The 19,042-nt window shown below is 21.2% G+C and overlaps 2 protein-coding genes across 2 annotated transcripts in view; one reads left to right on the top strand and one right to left on the bottom strand.

Moving 5' to 3' along the window:
* LOC122500001 (heterogeneous nuclear ribonucleoprotein R) overlaps positions 1 to 728 on the bottom strand; it is a 117,110-nt gene extending 116,382 nt beyond the window's left edge. The window contains exon 1 of the mRNA XM_043608653.1: positions 618 to 728. The gene's annotated coding sequence lies outside the window, so the exon portion shown is untranslated. The remainder of the gene's footprint in view (positions 1 to 617) is intronic.
* The window catches only part of LOC122500000, a 32,995-nt gene that overhangs the window by 1,357 nt on the left and 12,596 nt on the right, over positions 1 to 19,042 (top strand). Inside the window, exons 2-5 of the mRNA XM_043608648.1 lie at positions 4,379 to 4,503; positions 10,385 to 10,529; positions 15,444 to 15,573; positions 15,711 to 15,876. Coding sequence (XP_043464583.1) covers positions 4,379 to 4,503; positions 10,385 to 10,529; positions 15,444 to 15,573; positions 15,711 to 15,876 — 566 coding nt within the window. The remainder of the gene's footprint in view (positions 1 to 4,378; positions 4,504 to 10,384; positions 10,530 to 15,443; positions 15,574 to 15,710; positions 15,877 to 19,042) is intronic.

Below are 19,042 nucleotides of genomic sequence, written 5' to 3'. Positions count from 1 at the left end.
AGGTAAAAGATTTTTTTTTACACGAATACATTCGGACAAGTGGTTTTTTAAATATAAAAATTACACCAACGGTTCGAATTCAATACGATTTCCACTTCAGGGAGTCTACAAAATAATACAGAAAACAAAAATAAAAATACGAAAAACACTAAGACGTTAAATAATAATTTAGAAACAATAAATAAAATAATAACAATACAGAAACCAATAATGAAAATACACGAAGACTAAATAATAATTTAAAAAAACATCAAATAATAAGTAATAAATAAAAATGCAGAAATAATGTAAACTGAGGATAAAACAGAATTAACTTAATACAATATTAAAATAAAAATGAATATAAAAATGACAAGAAAGAAAAAAGAAACAATAAAACATATATCTTACCAATAAATAAAAAAGTTTTACATTACATGTCGAAGGAATTAAAAATTGTAATATAACATTTGGAGTTAGTAACTGAAATATTAAAATACTAAATTACTAAAATGTGTTAATGAAGATAGAAAAATTAAGGTAATTAAAAAAATAAAATTGAAAAATAATAAAATTAAAATAAAAAATAAAATAAATAAATAAAATAGCATAAAAATAAACAAAATGAATAAACATACCAACAGAAAATATAATCCATTGTTAACAATAATTAGATAAATAAGAACAACACAAAATAAATAAATAATAAACAAACAACATTTTTAACAATTTACACTATTTACACTATAAAAACCAAGAAAATAAAATAAATTGAACATGTGTAAACTGTGAAGTCAAAATTGAAACTAAACTCTAAACATCAACGATTCCTTACAAAGGTGAATGAAAGAATAAAAAAAAAACAAAACAAAAATAAGAATAAGAAGTAGAGAAAGGCAAATGAGAATTTTCTTACGTTAAATTATTTGTAGAGAGGTTTAAAATCATTTCATACGATTTATCTAAATCACTTATTTTATTTAAACTATTTTTTCCTTCTTTTCTTATAAAAATCATTTCTGCAAAATAAGTCGTTTACTAAGATTAGGTTCAACATGTAAAATTTCAAATTATTTATAAAAATAATTAAATTCCTAACGAAAATGTTATTATTTAAAAAAAGAATTGAATTCCTAAAAAGAATTTAATTCTTTATGAAAATAATTGAATTTTTGTAAAGAATTTTAATAAACTTTTTAAGAATTACATTTTTGAGCAATTCATATCAATTATTATTTAAAATTTTAACTGAAAGTCATTTTTAAATCAATTTTTATTAGAAAATTCAATGTGAATTCAATTATTTAAATATAAAAATAAATAATTTAGATATTGAATATAATTAGTTTCTTAAAATTGAATCTTCATAAAGAATTTTATCAACATATTTTTAAGAATAATTATACATTTGATTAAAATTGAACGGGAAATAATTGAAATTCTACGAAGAAATGTATAAAAAATTTATAAATAATTGAATCAATGTGAAATTTTTTATTATTTATGAAAATAATTGTTTGCGTGGAACTTTGATAAAATTGTTTTTAAATAATTGAATTCTTTTGAAAAACTTTATTTAAATAATATAATTATTAAAAATCATTAAATTGAGAAAAATTTTTGAATATAATTAAATTTCTGCAATCATTTGTAACTTCGCTAAAATTAAATGTTTTTTAGTGTTTTAATTAAAATTCTCCTACGAATTTATTATTTTTAATAATTAATAAAATATATATTATACAAAATGTAACTAATTTCAAAAGACTATGAATTATTAAAATTTTTCAAAAATTTAATTTTTTAAAATTTTTTAATTAAATTTATTCCAAATTCAAATTTCATAAAATTTCAAATTAAAAACTTTTAAAGTTGATCTATTTATGAAAATTTTAAACGCAACTCTTTTAAAATTCAGTTCATTTTTATTTTGAAATGTTTAATAAAATTATTCAGTAAATAATTTATGAATAATAACTTTATGACAGTTCGTGTTTTTTTTGTTTGCCTCATAAATTATAAAATTACCACGAATTCTAAAAGAAAACTTTCAATTTTTTCTATTTCTGACATTAATTTATTTTATAACTTTATTCTTAAACAACTATACTATAAAATTATTTCTTGTAAATTATTTAATAATTTTACTTAAATATTTCAAAATTAATTAAATTTTTTTAAAAAAAAGTGCGTTTACAATTTTCATAAATAGATCAACTTCAAAAGGTTTCAGTTTGAAATTTTATAAAACTTCAATTTTTAATAAATTTCATTAAAAACTTATATTTTTGAAAAATTTTAATAAATCGAAATCTTCTAAAATTCGTTAGATTTTTTAATATATTTTAAAATAATTATTAAAAATAAAGGATTTATAATAAAGGATTTTACTTCAAAAAACCCGTTGCCAAATTAAAAGATGAATTTATTGTGTTTATCATTTCTTGAACCCTTTTTTTTCAATTATTCAAAAAATTGCTAATGAAATTCTTTATAAGAATTCAATTTTCAGAAACATTCAATTATTCAATAAATTATTTGCTTTTGTATTTAAATAATTGAATTTTCGTCGAATTTTCTACTAAAAATTGATTTTTTTAATTATTTGAAGTTTTTCTTTTCTAATAATTCGACGCCTCCCGTTCATATAATGCTTATTGAAAAACAAATGCAAGATCATTCTTATTCAGTTTTTAGTGCAAGACAATTCTTATTCGATTTTCCGTGCAATAAGATGCTTATTCAAAATTGTGTGCAAAACAATTGCCACTGACAGAACAATAAATGTAACCCTAAATCATCTTTTTAATATTAAATTGCAATTAAATATCTGAGAATTTCAGTGCGTATCTATTTTTATTAGAAAATTTAATACTTGATTATCTCTTACGTATTAAGAAATATTGTTTAAGCAATTGTAATTAAAAATTATATTCAATTGAAAATTTTATAAAACTCATAGTGTAAGCTAATTTCAGATTGTACTTTTTAGCATAGAATTTTGAATAAGCATTTTATTGCACGGAAAATCGAATAAGAATTGTCTTGCACTAAAAACTGAATAAGAATGATCTTGCATTTGTTTTTCAATAAGCATTATATGAACGGGAGGCGTCGAATTATATATATTTAATTGAAGAATATCCGAATAATCGAAATTTCGTATAATTGAATTGTAAACAAATGGATTTGAAAATTCTAACAGAACTTTTTCAAAAATTATTAAAAATAATTGATTTACAGAAGAATTTTAATTTAAAATTCTAGATAGTAATAAGTGAATTGATTTGATAAAAATAATTTTAAAACAATTACAGCATTGTTAACTTAATTGTTTCAAATTGCAATGAATTGATACCAAAAATGTGGATAAAATACAAAATTGATCCAAATTTTTGGCATTAGTTTGATCCACTTCAGTATCAATTTAATACTTTCAAGAAAACTGTGACTAACAATATTCTTGTAATATAAAATAATGATTTTATCACTCATCGGTCATTTTTAATTATATTATAAGTTGTTGAATTTCAAAAAGGTCAGAATTTGAAAATTTTGAAAATCTTAATTCCTATGGTAAAATAATAATGATTAAAATATTTATTTTACATTAAACTATTGATGTTTTCGAATAACTTTACATTTAAAGAAATTCGTATCTAAATAAATGTATCAGAACATTTTTTTGAGCATCTAATAATTTTTAGAGTGAATCAGAATATATTCTCTAGGGTCAGGGAAAAAGTTTAAAGTTTGTTTGGACAAGGAAAAGTCAGGGAAAAACAAAATTACATTTTTGTGGTAACCCTGTAAAACTAATTAAGATCTTTGAACCGCTTTAACTCATTAGAAACGAATGAGATCATTAACTAGGATGACTACTCGTACGGCAAATGTTTTTTTAATTCAAAGAAATTCCCCAGGAAGACTTATTAGACTATGCTAGAAAACTTCACTTTCATAATTTTCAAATTCAATATTATATCAAAATTCTTATTATATAATTACCACTTTACATATTATTTAGCAAATCTCACAAATGATTAAATTAAAAAAGTTATAAACAATTGAAATTTTATGCATTACAATTTAAAGAAGTTTGCAATTTTAGGAGGTTATATTAAATAATAATGCTAATGCCCCAATTTTATTTATAATTGATACTTTCTGATTAATTAATTAATTATTGTACTTTTGGTAATTCTAAAATTTTATCACAAAAATAGGAAAAAATAGAAATTTTAAATACAAAATTTATAAGTTCGAAAACTCTTACCCATAAAAAAATGAAAATATTGATAATTATATTTGAATCTATTTATTATTCCATAGAATAAGATATTTTTTGTTCATACTATTATTGGTTTTAAATAATATTAATATAATTTATTAATTTTAGGTTCAAAAGTTGGCTACCGGATCCGAATCTCATTAAAAAACGACATGACACGAAAACTACTTACCAGGTGGAAATAAGATACGCGAATAACACTAACGAAACTTATACTTTCCACGGACCACGAGGTAAATGAACTTTGATTTTTTAAATGAAATATAATAAAAGTACCAATGGAAGGGCTAAAGTTTGGCTAAAGAGCAAGTCCCCTGCGCAGCTGGAAGCTGAGTCCCACAGGGGACATACACGGAAAGAAAAAATCTAAAGAATATATTAATATTGTATTGAAAACTTGAACGAAAGGGGAAAATTTCAGTATATTTATTTAATTTTCTATAGTTAATTTTAAGATATCTAAGCAATTTTATTTTGTGCATATAAAAACATTTAAGACGAATTCAGAATATTGGGAATCATAATGCTTATTAGAGAATATAAAAGGAAGTTTTAAAAATATTAATTTACAAATGTTATATTTCTTAAATACTTATAAGAAAGTTTATTATAGACAGAGATTTAAGTCGAATTTAAGAAAATTATCCAGTTTAGGGGGAGGAGAGGGGGGGGGGGTTCAGTTTGTCCACAGGGGGTAGGGAGGGATCAGAGAAAAGTCAGGGATTTTTATCAGTTTAAAAAACATTGTTTTAAATAATTAGTTGCTAATATTTTTATTATTTACGAAAATAATTAAACTATTGCAAAAAATGTTATTAAAATGTTTAAAAAGAATTGAATTTCCGTGAAAAATTTTATTTATTTAAGTAATTGAATTCTTTATAAGAATTTTATAAACATTGTTTTAAATAATTAATTTTTTCGAAATATAATAAATATTATGAAAATTTTATTTTTAAACAATTGAATTCTTTTGTGAAATTTTATTTCTGAAAATAATTCAATTCTTGCTTTGAATTTTAACAAACATTTTTTTTTTAAATTGAATTTCCATAAAAAATGTTATTCTCAGTGAAAGTAATTGAATTATTGCAGGCTTCACAGTCTGTCCCCTATTTCCCTAAAAGTCCCCTTTTTTAATTTTGGCCCCTTAACGTACCCTATTTTCAAAATTTCCACTAAATTTCCACTATTTTTTTCTTTTATCTTTTAATCTTTAATGATAAATTCACACCAAATTTAGCAAAGTGCCGTTGAAACTTTCAATTGGAAACTTTTGTTTTGAAACTTATTTTCATAAATATTATTTAATTCGTCGCAGGAAATCAATTATTATTTTCAATAATTTTTAAATAATTCTGCAAAAGAATTCAATTATCTTGATAACCAACAAAATTCTCCCCATAAAATCAATTATTTTAAGGATTTTTAATGAAATTCTTTTCCAAAATTCAATTATTTTGATAAATATCAAAATTCGTCTCAAGAATTCAATTATTGTCAAAAATTGTAATTAAATTCTTGGCAAAATTTCAATTATTTAAACAAAATTTAATAAAATACTTTGCACGAATTCAATTACTTTTATAAATTTTAATGAATATCTCGTCAAGAATTCAATTATTTTTATAAATACCAAAATTTTTCGCCAAAAATTCAATTATTTTCAAAAATTTAAATAAATTCTTTGCAATTATTTCTTTCTTTCTCAATTATTTTCAAAAGTTTATCGCAATTCAACGAATTTCAATATTTACTATTTTCATAAAATTTATCAACAGATTTAATTATAGAAAAAACTTTTTGATACAATTCTACGAGAAGATTCAATTATTTTCATAAATAATAAAATTTCATTTACGAATTCAACTATTTTCATCGCAGAATTTCAAATATTTGTAATACAATTTTAAATAAATTCCTTGAAAAATGCAATTATTATTTAAAATTTTATTGAAACTTGAGGAAAGAATTCAATTTTAAAAAACATTCAATTATTCAATAAAACAATAAAATTCATTGCAATAATTCAAATATTTTCTTAAATAACATTTAATTCGCCGCAGAAAATCAATTATTTTCAAAAAATTTTAAGTAATTTTGCTGAAGAATTCAATTAGCTTGATAAACAACAAAATCGCATAAATTCTTCCCATAAAATCAATTATTCTGAGGAATTTTAATAAAATTCTTTTCCAAAATTCAATTATTTTGATAAATATCAAAATTCACCACAAGAATTCAATTCTTTTGAAAAGAAATAAAATGCTTTGCAGAAATTAAATTATTTTCTAAATTTTTTAAAAATTCTTGTCAAGAATTAAATTATCTTTGTAAATAGATAGGGAAATTCTTCTCAAGAATTAAATATTGTCAAAAATTTTTTTAAAAATTCTTCTGAAGTCAATTATTTTCAAAAATTTTAATAAAATTCTTCAAAAGTTTTCAATTATTTTCAAAAATTGTTATAAAATTCTTTAATATAATAAATTTTATTAAAATTTTAATTAAATTCCTTAAAAGAAATGAAATATTTACAAAAGTTGTTAATACAATTCTTCGCTAAAAATTCAATTATTTTCAAAAATTTAAATAAAATTCTTTGCAAAATTTCAATTATTTTCAAAAGTTTTTCGCAATTCAATGTTTTTAAATATTTACTATTGTCATAAAATTTATCAACAGATTTAATTATAGAAAAAACTTTTTGATACAATTCTAGGAAAAGATTCAATTATTTTCATAAACAATAACATTTCATTTACGAATTCAATTATTTTCATCGCAGAATTTCAAATATTTTTAATACAATTTTAAGTAAATTCCTTGAAAATGCAATTATTGTTAAAAATTTTATTGAAACTTGAGGAAAGAATTCAATTTTAAAAAACATTCAATCCTTATTAATAAAATCAGATGTCTGTCTGTACATTGCTTAAAACTTCAAAATGTTAACATGATTAGTTATTATGGACATCAGAGATTCCAAAAATGTTCTTAAAAAATTTAATGTATGTATGTATGTATGTATGTATGTATGTATGTTTGTCTGTCACAAAAACTTTGTACCCCAATCACACAAAAACATGTGAATCGATTTAAGTCCAACTTGGTAGGTTATTAGGTATTGACCCAAGGAAGGTTTATAAATTTACAGATTTAAAAAATATTAATTAGAACGGGAGATATTCAATTTTTTCAAAAAATTCAAAAAATCGAAAATTTCAAAATTTTTTATTTTTCATGGATTGCTTTTGAAGTTTATATACTTGAGTATTATATGTTATTTAGTCACATTATAGCATAACTTTGCAAAAAATAAAGTCCTATAACTAATATGTAAGTATAAAAATGTTTTCAAAAAATCGAAAATTTCAAAATTTTACATTTTTTTATGGATTGCTTTTAAACTTTCTATATTTGAGTATTACATGTTATTTGGTCACATTTTAGCATAATTTTTCAAAAAATACTATTCTACAACTAAGATGTAAATATAAAAATATTTTCAAAAACTTGAAAAATGGAAAATTTCCAAATTTCACAATTTTTAATGGATAGCTTTTAAACTTTCTAAAAATGAATATTATATGTTATTTAGTCAGATTTTATCATAATTTTGCAAAAAATACTATCCTACAAGAAATATAAAAAAATTTTCAATATATCAAAAAATCGATACTAATTACTATATGAAGTATAATTCAGTAGTATTTTTGGAGTCTCTGATTAATATTTTGATGTCAAAATAGTGCAATTCAAAATTATTTATCAAATCAATCTAATATTTTCAAGAAGTTGAGAAATATTGAAAATGGAAATTTTTTATGATTAAAATGATTTCGCAGGATGTCAAGAATTGTAAGTCACCTGTGATACAATACAAGCATATTATGCCACTAGGCAAAAACTTACATGTTAAAACGTTTTTTCATTTTAACTCTAGATTTAACTTTAAGAGATGTTTTGAGCAATGTAAAGACAAAAGTTAACACGGTGTCTATTTTTGTTTAACAAAATTCCCTGCTTTGTCCAAACTTTTCACGGTTTATCTCTTTTTTGTCAAATTTAAATTTACTTGATTTTATCCATAAATAAATCTACAAATGGCTATAAAAATTTACTTATTTTATGAAAATACTGTTTCTTAAGTTCATATAAATATAGATTGTATTACTTGCTGTCGTACAGTTTTCTGTTTATACTAATACATTTAACTGGGTATCTACCAAACGGGAAAAACTGTAAAAAGCTGGGAATATGCCGAACCGGGAATTTTCCTATCAAATTAAGAAAAAGTTTCATTATATTAATTCGCTTTTAAAAAATTGCTTTTTACTTCAATTTTTATTGATGTATAATATTTATGAAAACAGACCCGAGTCAAAATTTAAGCCCTACTTTCAGCCTAAAATTTAGGTCTTATGTTAGGTTTTAGCAGTCGTAACGTAGGGTCTACTTGCGATACAATTAGTTCCAATTAGACTCTACTATAACTCCAAAAACTGTATGGAAAATTTAATTTTTTTAATACATTAATTAAAGTACTACAAATTGATAAATATTCTTCTCTGCATTTGAATTGGTTAAAATAACTAATTTGATAACAAAAAGTCAATCACTGATTCAAATAGTAATATTTTCCTACTAAAATAGCTATAATGGTAACTAATTATTATTTTTTTCCGGTCAAATTAAATTCCCTAGCTATTTCCTGATTTTCCAGATTGGTAGAAACTTAAATGTATTGGTAGAAACTAAAACCCGTCGAAGACGGGTACGACAGCTAGTTATTCAATAAAACAATAAAATTCGTTGCAATAATTCAAATATTTTCTTAAATAACATTTAATTCGCCGCAGAAAATCAATTATTTTCAAAAAATTTTAAGTAATTTTGCTGAAGAATTCAATTAGCTTGATAAACAACAAAATCGCATAAATTCTTCCCATAAAATCAATTATTCTGAGGAATTTTAATAAAATTCTTTTCCAAAATTCAATTATTTTAATAAATATTAAAATTCATCACAAGAATTCAATTCTTTTGAAAAGTAATAAAATACTTTGCAGAAATTAAATTATTTTCTAAATTTTTTAAAAATTCTTGTCAAGAATTAAATTATCTTTGTAAATAGATAGGGAAATTCTTCTCAAGAATTAAATATTGTCAAAAATTTTTTTAAAAATTCTTCTGAAGTCAATTATTTTCAAAAATTTTAATAAAATTCTTTGCATGAATGCAATTATTTTCATAAATTATTATTTATATTTTTCTTATTAATTAAATTATTTAAAAAAATTTTAATAAAATTCTTCAAAAGTTTTCAATTATTTTCAAAATTTTTTTATAAAATTCTTTAATATAATAAATTTCATTAAAATTTTAATTAAATTCCTTAAAAGAAATGAAATATTTTCAAAAGTTATTAATACAATTCTTCGTAAAAATTAAATTTTAAGAAAGATTTAATATTATTTATTTTTGTATTTAAATATTTCGTACTTTTAACTAACAATTCTGAAGAATTAATTTTTTTTGAAAAATTTTAATTGAATAATAATAATTGATGTTATTAATTTAAAGTAGAATTTTAGTTAAAAATTCTAGAAAATGTTAATTGAATTGAAATGATACAAATAATTTTGAAGAAATTACAGTAACAATATTCTTATAATAATAAAATAATGATTTTGTCAGCCGGTCATCTTTATGTTTTATAATAATATTCTTTATGAGTTGTTCAATTTGAAAAGGTTTGAATTTGAAATTTTTGAACATCTTAATTCCAATGAAAAAAAATGATAAAATATTTATTTTAAATAAAACTATTGATGTTTTCGAATACGGGGTATTAAAATTTTCTGTAGATATTTTCTTTCCGTATACAAGTGTTGGTTCTTCGATTCGGTCCTTCAGTTATAAAATTAGATTATTGTAATTATCATTAAACTTTTTTAGTAAAACTTGAAAATCAAGTAAACGGCGAGAATGAAGTTATGTCCTGAAAAGTCGTAAATTAAATAAAATTATTTGAAAATATCGAGTCGCAAGTTGGGTATTGCAGTGGTCATTGCCTGAAATGAAAATAAAAAATAAAATTTGTATTCTTAGGCGCGGATGAAATCCCTGGACCTGTTCACTTCACAAGACCCTATTTCGACTGCGAGCGTTCTAATCGTTGGCTTGTAGCCGCAGTTGTTCCCATTGCTGATATCTACCCAAGGCACACAGGTTTCAGACACATCGAGTACCCCACGTAAGTAGTTGCATTGTTTATTATTCAATTCACGAAACAGGACATTAAGAAAAATGAAATTTTCCCCAATTCTCAATTGTGTTGTGTTCAATTGAAAGTGTTGTATGCTGAAATTTTTCGAAATTATTGCATTGAGCATTAAAGTTGGGTGCTGTGGGACGTTCACTTGCTTTTATTACTCTAATGTATTCAGGTTTACAACCCCCAAAGGTGTGTCCTCTCGGCTCTCGGCACTGGTTAGGCCACTATATTTTTTCACCTTGCTTATACTCCTGCACGTTCTGCACGTGTGAAGATCCGCTTCCCTTGGTGGTGTCGTCGGTAAAAATTCAAGTGTCGGTAAAAATCAATTATGAAGGGGGAAATTTATAAAATTTCGAGATTATCAGACCCCCAAAGAAAACAGGTTTCTCCCATACAAACACACATTCAAATTCATTTTTATCTCTTTTCATTCATCTATATTTCTCTTCCAATCATTTTTCATTTATTTCATATTCAAAGCGCATTGTTATTATTATTATTTTCATTATTCCCCTAATTCAAATTTCATAATTTTTATAAACTTTTACAGGCCTCAGGTATTATGAATTTTAAAAGGGTTGAGTTTACAATTTTCATAAATAGATTAACTTCAAAAGGTTTCAATTTAAAAATTTATAAAATTTCAATTTGGAATGAATTTAATTAGAAACTTTCAAAAAATTACATTTTTGAAAAATTTTAATAATTTAAATTCTTCTGCGAAATTCAATTATTATTTACAAAAATTTTAATAAAATTCTCTTCAAAATTTCAATTATTTTAAAAACATTTTCTCAGTTCAATGACTTTTAATATCTACTATTTTAATAAAAATTTCTAAAAGAATACAATTATTAAAAAAACTTTTTTGATCAAATTTTAACCAAACATTTAATTATTTTTATATAAATAATTAAAATTTCACAGAAATTAAATTATTAACAAATTTTTTTATAAATTTCTTTGCAATAATTCCATTATATTTATAAATAATATTTTTTTCAGAGATTCAATTATTAAAAAAAATAATATGTATAAATAATAAAATTATTTTTAGGAATTCAATTAGGTATTTTTATAAATAACAAAAATTCATCTCGGAATTTCAATTATTTGTAATACAATTTTAATCGAATTCCTCAAAAAAAGTATTTAACTATAATTATTCTTAAAAATTATATTAAAATTCGTCAAAAGAATTCAATTATTTAAAAAGTTGTTGATAAAATTCTTTATGAGAATTTAACTTTAAGAATCATTCAATTGAATTCTCGTAGAATTTTTTAATAAAAATTGATTTAAAAATTAATTATAGTTAAAATTTTAGATTATGTTCAAAATTTAAAAAAAATTCTCGTCAAAATTTCAATTATTTTTCTGAATAATAATATTCTTCTCTGAAATTCAATTATTTTCAAGAATTTTAATAAAATTCTTGACAAAATTTGAATTAATTATTTTTAAAAGTTTTCCTAAATTCATTGACTTTCAATTTTTACTATTTTATTAAAATTTTCCAAAAGAATTCAATTATCTAAATGAAATGTTGATAAATTCCTACTCAAACATTTAATTATTCAATAAATAATTTATTTTTGTAACTATTTTTAAATATAATTGAATTCTCGTAGACTTTTGTAATAAAAATTGATTTAAAAATTTTTTTTTAGTTAAAATTTGAGATAATAATTGAACATTAAAAGTATTAAAGCGTGAATTTATAGAAATAATTGTATTTTGAAAAGGTTTCCAATTTAAATCTTTGAAATTTTGAATTTTTCATTCTTTTAACTAAACATTTCTGTAGAAATAATTTTTTTTGAAAAAATTGAATCTTTTTTGTAATTATTTGAAATTTTTATTTTCTAATGTATATTTAATTGCAACATTTTCGAATAATCGAAATTTCATTAATTCTAAACAAATGATTTTAAAGATTCTCAATGAACTTTGCCAAAATTTATTAAAAATAATTTATTTAAAGAAGAATTTTAATTAAAAATTTTCCAAAATAATTATTGAATTGAAATTAAAATAATTTTGAAGAATTTTATCACTCGGTCATCTTTAATTATTATAAGTTGCTTAATTTCAAAAAGGTTTGAATTTTTAATTGTTGAAAATCTTAATTCCTGTGGAAAAATAATATCTAATGATTAAAGATTTATTTAAAAATGAAGTTATTTTACGTTTTCGAAGAATTTTACAATTAAAGAAATTCGCAAATAAATGTATTAGAAGTTAGAACATTTTTTTCCTACTTAATCATTTTTAGAGTGAATCAGAATATTCTTCAAGGCAAGAAATAAGTGAAAATTTTGTCTGTAATTCAGGGAAAAGTCAGGGAAAAAGAAAATTAAATTTTTGTGGCATTAGATAAATATGATAATGCAGAAAAGAAATATGAAAGTTTTATGTATTTGTAAAAATTTATTAGAGTTATTTAATTTATTTTTTAAAAAAATGTATTTTTAATTGTAAAATCAATAACTGTAATTTCTTCAAAATTATTTTCATTTCAATTCAATTATTCATTTCTAGAATTTTTAACTAAAAGTCTTCTTTAAATCAATTATTTTTAATAATTTTTGAAAAAGTTCTTCTTGGGGAATTTTTAAATCCATTTGTTTACAATTAAATTTTACCTAAAATTTCAATTATTTTGATATTCTTCAATGAAAAAAAATTAGAAATTAAAAACTTCAAATAATTAAAAAAAAATTCCATTAAACTTTTTGAGAAAAATTAATACTAAATTTCCTTAAAAGTCTTGTCAAAAATTTAATTATTTTTATAGATAATAAAATTATTAGCAAGAATACAATTATTCTCAAAAATTTGAATAACATTCTTCGAAATAATTCAATTACTTTTTAAAATTGACAAAATTCTTCGCAAGAATTCAATTATTTTCAAAAATGATAAAATTCTTCGTAAATATTCAATTATTTTCAATATTAATTTTTACGTAATTTTGATTATTCAGACTTTCTTCAATTAAATATATATTAGAAAAAAAACTTGAAGAATTAAAGAAAAATTCAATTAAACTTTTTTAAAAAAATTAATTCTAAAGAAATGTTAGTTAAAAGTATGAAAAGTTCTAATTTTCAAAGATTTTAATATGAAACCTTTTCAAAATTCAATTATTTCTATAAATTCACGCTTTAATACTTTTAATGTTCAATAATAATCTAAAATTTTAACTGAAATTCATTTTTAAATCAATATTTACTAAAAAAAAATCCATGAGAATTCAATTATTTAAATACAAAAATAAACATTTTATTAAATAATTGAATGTTTCTTGAAATTGAATTTTCATAAAGAATTTTATAAACAAATTTTTAAATAATTGAATTCTCTTGACAAATTTTAATAAAAATTTTAAGAATAAGTTCATTTTTCGGAAATTGGATTAAAATTTTAATTAAAAATAAATAATTTCTCCTAATAATTTTATAAGAATTTTGGAAATAATAATTGAAATTTTGCCAAGAATTTTATTAAAATTTAAGAAAATAATTAAATTTTGGAGAAAAATTCATATAGATTATTGAAATTTTGACGAGAATTTTTGTAAATTGTTGAACACAATTAAATTTCTGCAAAGAATTATATTAATTTTTGAAAATAATTGAATTCTTGAGACGAATTTTATTAAAATGTCTTTTTAAATAATTGAATACTTTTATGAAATTTTATTGAAATAGTAGACATTGAAAATAATTGAATTTTGGCAAATTTTTGAAATTATTAAAATTTCTACGAAGAATTTTATTATTAAAATTATTTTGAAAAAAAAAAATTGAATTATTACAAAGAATTTCATTAAAATTTTTGATAATAATTTAATTTTTTGAATAAATTTAATTGAAACTTTATAGAAAATAACACTTTAATCTTATTTAATAAATTGTAGCAAAGGTTTTTACAATAATTGAATTTTTTTGAGGAATTGTAATAAAAATTTTAAGAATAATTACATTTTTCGAGAAAGTTAATTAAAATTGTATTAAAAATAATTGAAAGTCTGCGATGAGTTTTATTATTTATGAAAATAATGAAATGTTAACGTAAAATTTTATTAAAATTGAATTGATAAAAGTTTTTGAAAATTATTGAAATTTTGACATGAATTTTATTAAAATTTTTGTAAATAATTGAATTTCTCAAAATAATGGAAAAGTCAAGGAATTTCAAATAAGCAAAATCGTGGGAACTCTGCAAATATGAATTTTAAAAATTTTTCATTAGAAATTCTGAATAAGTTAGTTTTCTGAAACACTTTTATTCACATTTTTTTGAAATGATTTATACTTTTAAAAAAATGTTAAATTAAAAAATTTTCAAATTATTCGAAATTTTATGATATTGTGTTGTAAACAAGTAAATTTTAGAAATATTTTAGTTTTAGGTGAACTTTTTTTGAAATAATTGAATTTTTAAGGAACTTTCTCAAAAAGGATTAAAAATAATTTAATTAGAAAAGAATTTGAGTTAAAATTTCTAGAAAATAATTGAATTGAAATTTTGAAAATAATTTTTGAGTGTTTTTCTGTATGATCGGGAATATTTTTTTGTGAAAAAGCAATTGTAGCTTCGATACCACCAATTTTCTTGTTTGCTAAATTCAAAATAGTGAATGTATGACGCATAAAAAAATTATTTATTGAGCAATTTTGATTTAATAATTTTAAATTTGACTTTTCGAAGATTAAATATTTTGACATAATATCTTATAAAAAACTAGTTGTTTGGAGGTTTTAGGGGATCCCAGCATTAGACTTGCAAAACTGTACCTTTGTTTCGTAAATAACGAATAGATATAAGAAATAAATTATTTGGAGATAAATAATAAGTGGAGTATTTATGTATTCAATGTTACAGATATACAGCAGTTTCAGTGATAGAAATGGATTTCGATAGGATAGACATAAATCAATGTCCCAAGGGAGATGGAAATGATGGTCCGAATAGGTTTGCGAATACATCAAGGTGTAAAACGGAGACGACGGAGGTAAGAATTTTATTACGTAAGATGTGTTTGAAGAATTTCTTTTTTAGTTTTGAAAAGTGTACATAAACTAAATGAAGAAAAAAAAATAAAAAAATAAAAGGTCACCATATTTAACAGGTTTTTATTTTGTAATCTAGTGTGAACCTTTACACGGATGGGGTTTTAGGAGAGGAGGATATCAGTGCAGATGTAAACCGGGTTTCAGATTACCCACGGTAGTCAGACGACCCTATCTCGGAGAAATAATTGAGAGGGCAACACAAGAAGAATATTACAACAGTTTTGAGTGCTCTAAAATAGGCTGTAAGTAATTAATCTTTTCTCTTATTTCTATTGAAAATTATCACCAAATTGGCTGTTTGAGTCGGAATGAATGTGCATGAATATCTTTGAATGCATAGTAAAAACTTTACTTAACAGAATATAACAGGCTTCGCACTCATCTACTAAAACCTACTATTTATGTTTTTTTCAGAATTTCCACTACTTTAAATTCCCTAATACTAGAAATAAAAAACCATTTTTTCATCTTTTTTTCAAAAAAATCATTAAAAATCTTTAAAAAAAAAATTATAATCAAATTTTTTAAAACGATTAAATTATTTTCAAATTCCTTAAAACGATTCAATTATTTTCAAAAAAATATTTGAAGTTCAATTATTTTCAATACCTACTATTTTAATAAAATTTTCCAAAAAAATCAATTATTAAAAAAAAACAATTGATAAAATTCAATTATTTTCATAAATAATAAAATTTCCGAAGGATTTCAATTAATTTTGAATAGCATTTTCAAAAAAATTTCGTAAAAATCAATTATTTAACAAAAATTTTATAAAATTCTTCAAAATAATTCAATTACTTTCACTAATAATAACATTTTTCATGAAAATTCAATTTTTTAAAAAAATTTTTAATAAAATTCCTTGAAAAATTCAATTATACTCACAAATAAAGTTTTCCACTAGAATTCAATTATTTAAAATAAAAATTTTCATATTTATTATATTTCGTAAACATTAATTACTTTAAACAATATTTGTGACGCGTCGCGAAGAAAAGCACTTAAGAAGCATATCGAAAATTTTACAGGTGGAGGAAAAAAGGAAAGAGAAAATCAACTCTTAGCACGAATTTCTGTTTTGTAAATCATTATTACGAAAGTATTTCAGATAAGTATTTGATAAAAATTAATTTTGAGTTCAGTTAAATAGTAATCTTTAATTTATCTGAAACAATCATAATCCGAAAATCGGTTTTTTGCTTCTTAGGTGCTTTTCTTCGCGACGCGTCACATTTATAAAATTCTTATGAAAAATTCAATTATTGAAAAGAACAAAATTTTTCACAGATATTCAATTCTTTTTAAACATTTTAATAACATTTTTTTACAATAATTCAATTATTTTCATAAATAATAAAATTCTTCGAAGGAATTCAATTATTTTCGTAAATAATAAAATTCATCGCAGGAATTCAATTATTTTCAAATATTTTAATAAAATTATTCGAATGAAATCAATTATTTTAAATACAATTTTAATTAAATTATTTTGAGATAATTCAATTATTCTTTTAGATTAGGTATAATAAAATTCTTTCCAAGAATTCAATTATTTACATAAATAATTCTTCGAAAGAATTCAATTATTAAAGATAAATAACAAAATTATTCCCGAAAATTCAATAATTTTGAGGCTTTTTAATAAAATTCTTTACAAAATTCGATTATTTTCATAAATAACAATATTCATCACAAGAATTTAATTATTTCTAAAAGTAATGACATTTTTTCTTGGAAATTTAATTATTTTAAAAAATTCTAATAAAATCGTTCGTAAGGATAAAATTATTTTTATAAATTTTTATATTCTTTCATAAATAGTAAAATTCGTTGCAGGAATTCAATTTATTATTTTAATTTATTTTTGTCAGATTTGTGAAGATTCTATAAAACGAGTTTTTTTGGTCTTCAAATTTAATTTTTCGATAGCTACTGTTTTACTACTTTTTTTAGTTTGAAATCTACTTTTTTAAAATTTATTATCGACTGCGAAGTCTGATATAAACTTAACATATTTTTATTTAATAGATTCTTCAATTGATTAAAGTTTTAATTAACATTCTTTCTACTTAAAAGGAATGTAATCTAATCGAATTCTTATTAAGAAAAAATATCAGTTATCAGAATTTGTAACTCCCCCAAGAAAGCAAATTTTGAATTTAAACTTACAGAATTTTATACTCATGGGTGGTAATATATGGAAATAATTTGAATGAAATACATAAGGGTGCAATTTTTGCATGTCTAACCCCCTGTCCATTCATTATTGAACCCGTCTTACCAAAGCAACCATTTTAATTCTTTAGAAAATAATAAAATAAAAAGAATTTCAGAGTAATTTTGCTTCCTTATAGAGGAAGGATTGTATTAGTGAAAATTTTCGATTGTGATTTTTTGATATAATTATTTCGATGTAATTTGACCTCAGGACTCTGAAAAACGTGTTTTTAAAAAATTTCCGTGTGTGCACTGACATTAGCCTCAATATCTCAGAAACAGAAAGAGCTACAGGCTTCAATTTTTTTTAATTTTAGGACTCTGTCGAATAGTAACCCAAATTATATTAACAAGAATTGAACAATCTCTGTGAAGTTGATTTTTATTTGATGACCTTTTTTCAAAAATACTATTTATCCAAACAGATAGTTGATAGATAGTTTGAAACAATAATGTTATTAATTAACTATATTAATTTGAATGTTCTTTCATTCTTTCATTCACTTTTTCTGTCCCTCACACTCTGAAGTTGTCTTTCGTTTATACTTTTGTTTTTTGTTAACTTTAGATAGAAAATAGAAATCATTAGAATTTTTTTACTTCTTTTCATTAAAAGACTAAAATTTTGCTAAATATTATGTTCTGTCAAATTGAAATTATTTTTGTTCTTTACTTCTAAAAAAAATTAGAAAATTATTAAACAACTGGTGATTAAGAAATAGAAAATTTATTTATTTTCCATTATTTTCTTTTTGAATCACAATTTTTTAAAGAAAATTATTATTTTGTTTTAGAAAAAGAAGAAAAATATTTGCACAATTTATATTTTAATCTTATCTTTGGAACAGGATTTTCCACAGGAATTAAGACATTCAAAAATTCAAAATTCAAACCTTTTTTAAATTAAACTACTTATAAAAGCATTGTTTATAAAAACATGAAGATATCAATTGCTCTGAGTCGAAGACTCGGAGTGATCGATTTCTTCATGTTTTCTAATAAATTAAAGATTACCGAGAGATAAAATCATTATTTTACATTATAAGAATATTGTTACTGTAACTTCATCAAATTTTTATCATTTTAATTAAATTATTATTTTCTAGAATTTTAAATTATTTTTTATGAAAATAATAATTGAATTTCTTAAAAAATTTTATTATTTATGAAAATAATTGAATTCCTTGT

Source organism: Leptopilina heterotoma, unplaced genomic scaffold (assembly GCF_015476425.1).
Source record: "Leptopilina heterotoma isolate Lh14 unplaced genomic scaffold, ASM1547642v1 Lhet_180, whole genome shotgun sequence".
Classification (NCBI taxonomy): Eukaryota; Metazoa; Arthropoda; class Insecta; order Hymenoptera; family Figitidae; genus Leptopilina; species Leptopilina heterotoma.
The sequence above is the reverse complement of the archived record's forward strand: the minus strand, read 5'-3'. Positions and strand labels throughout refer to the sequence as shown.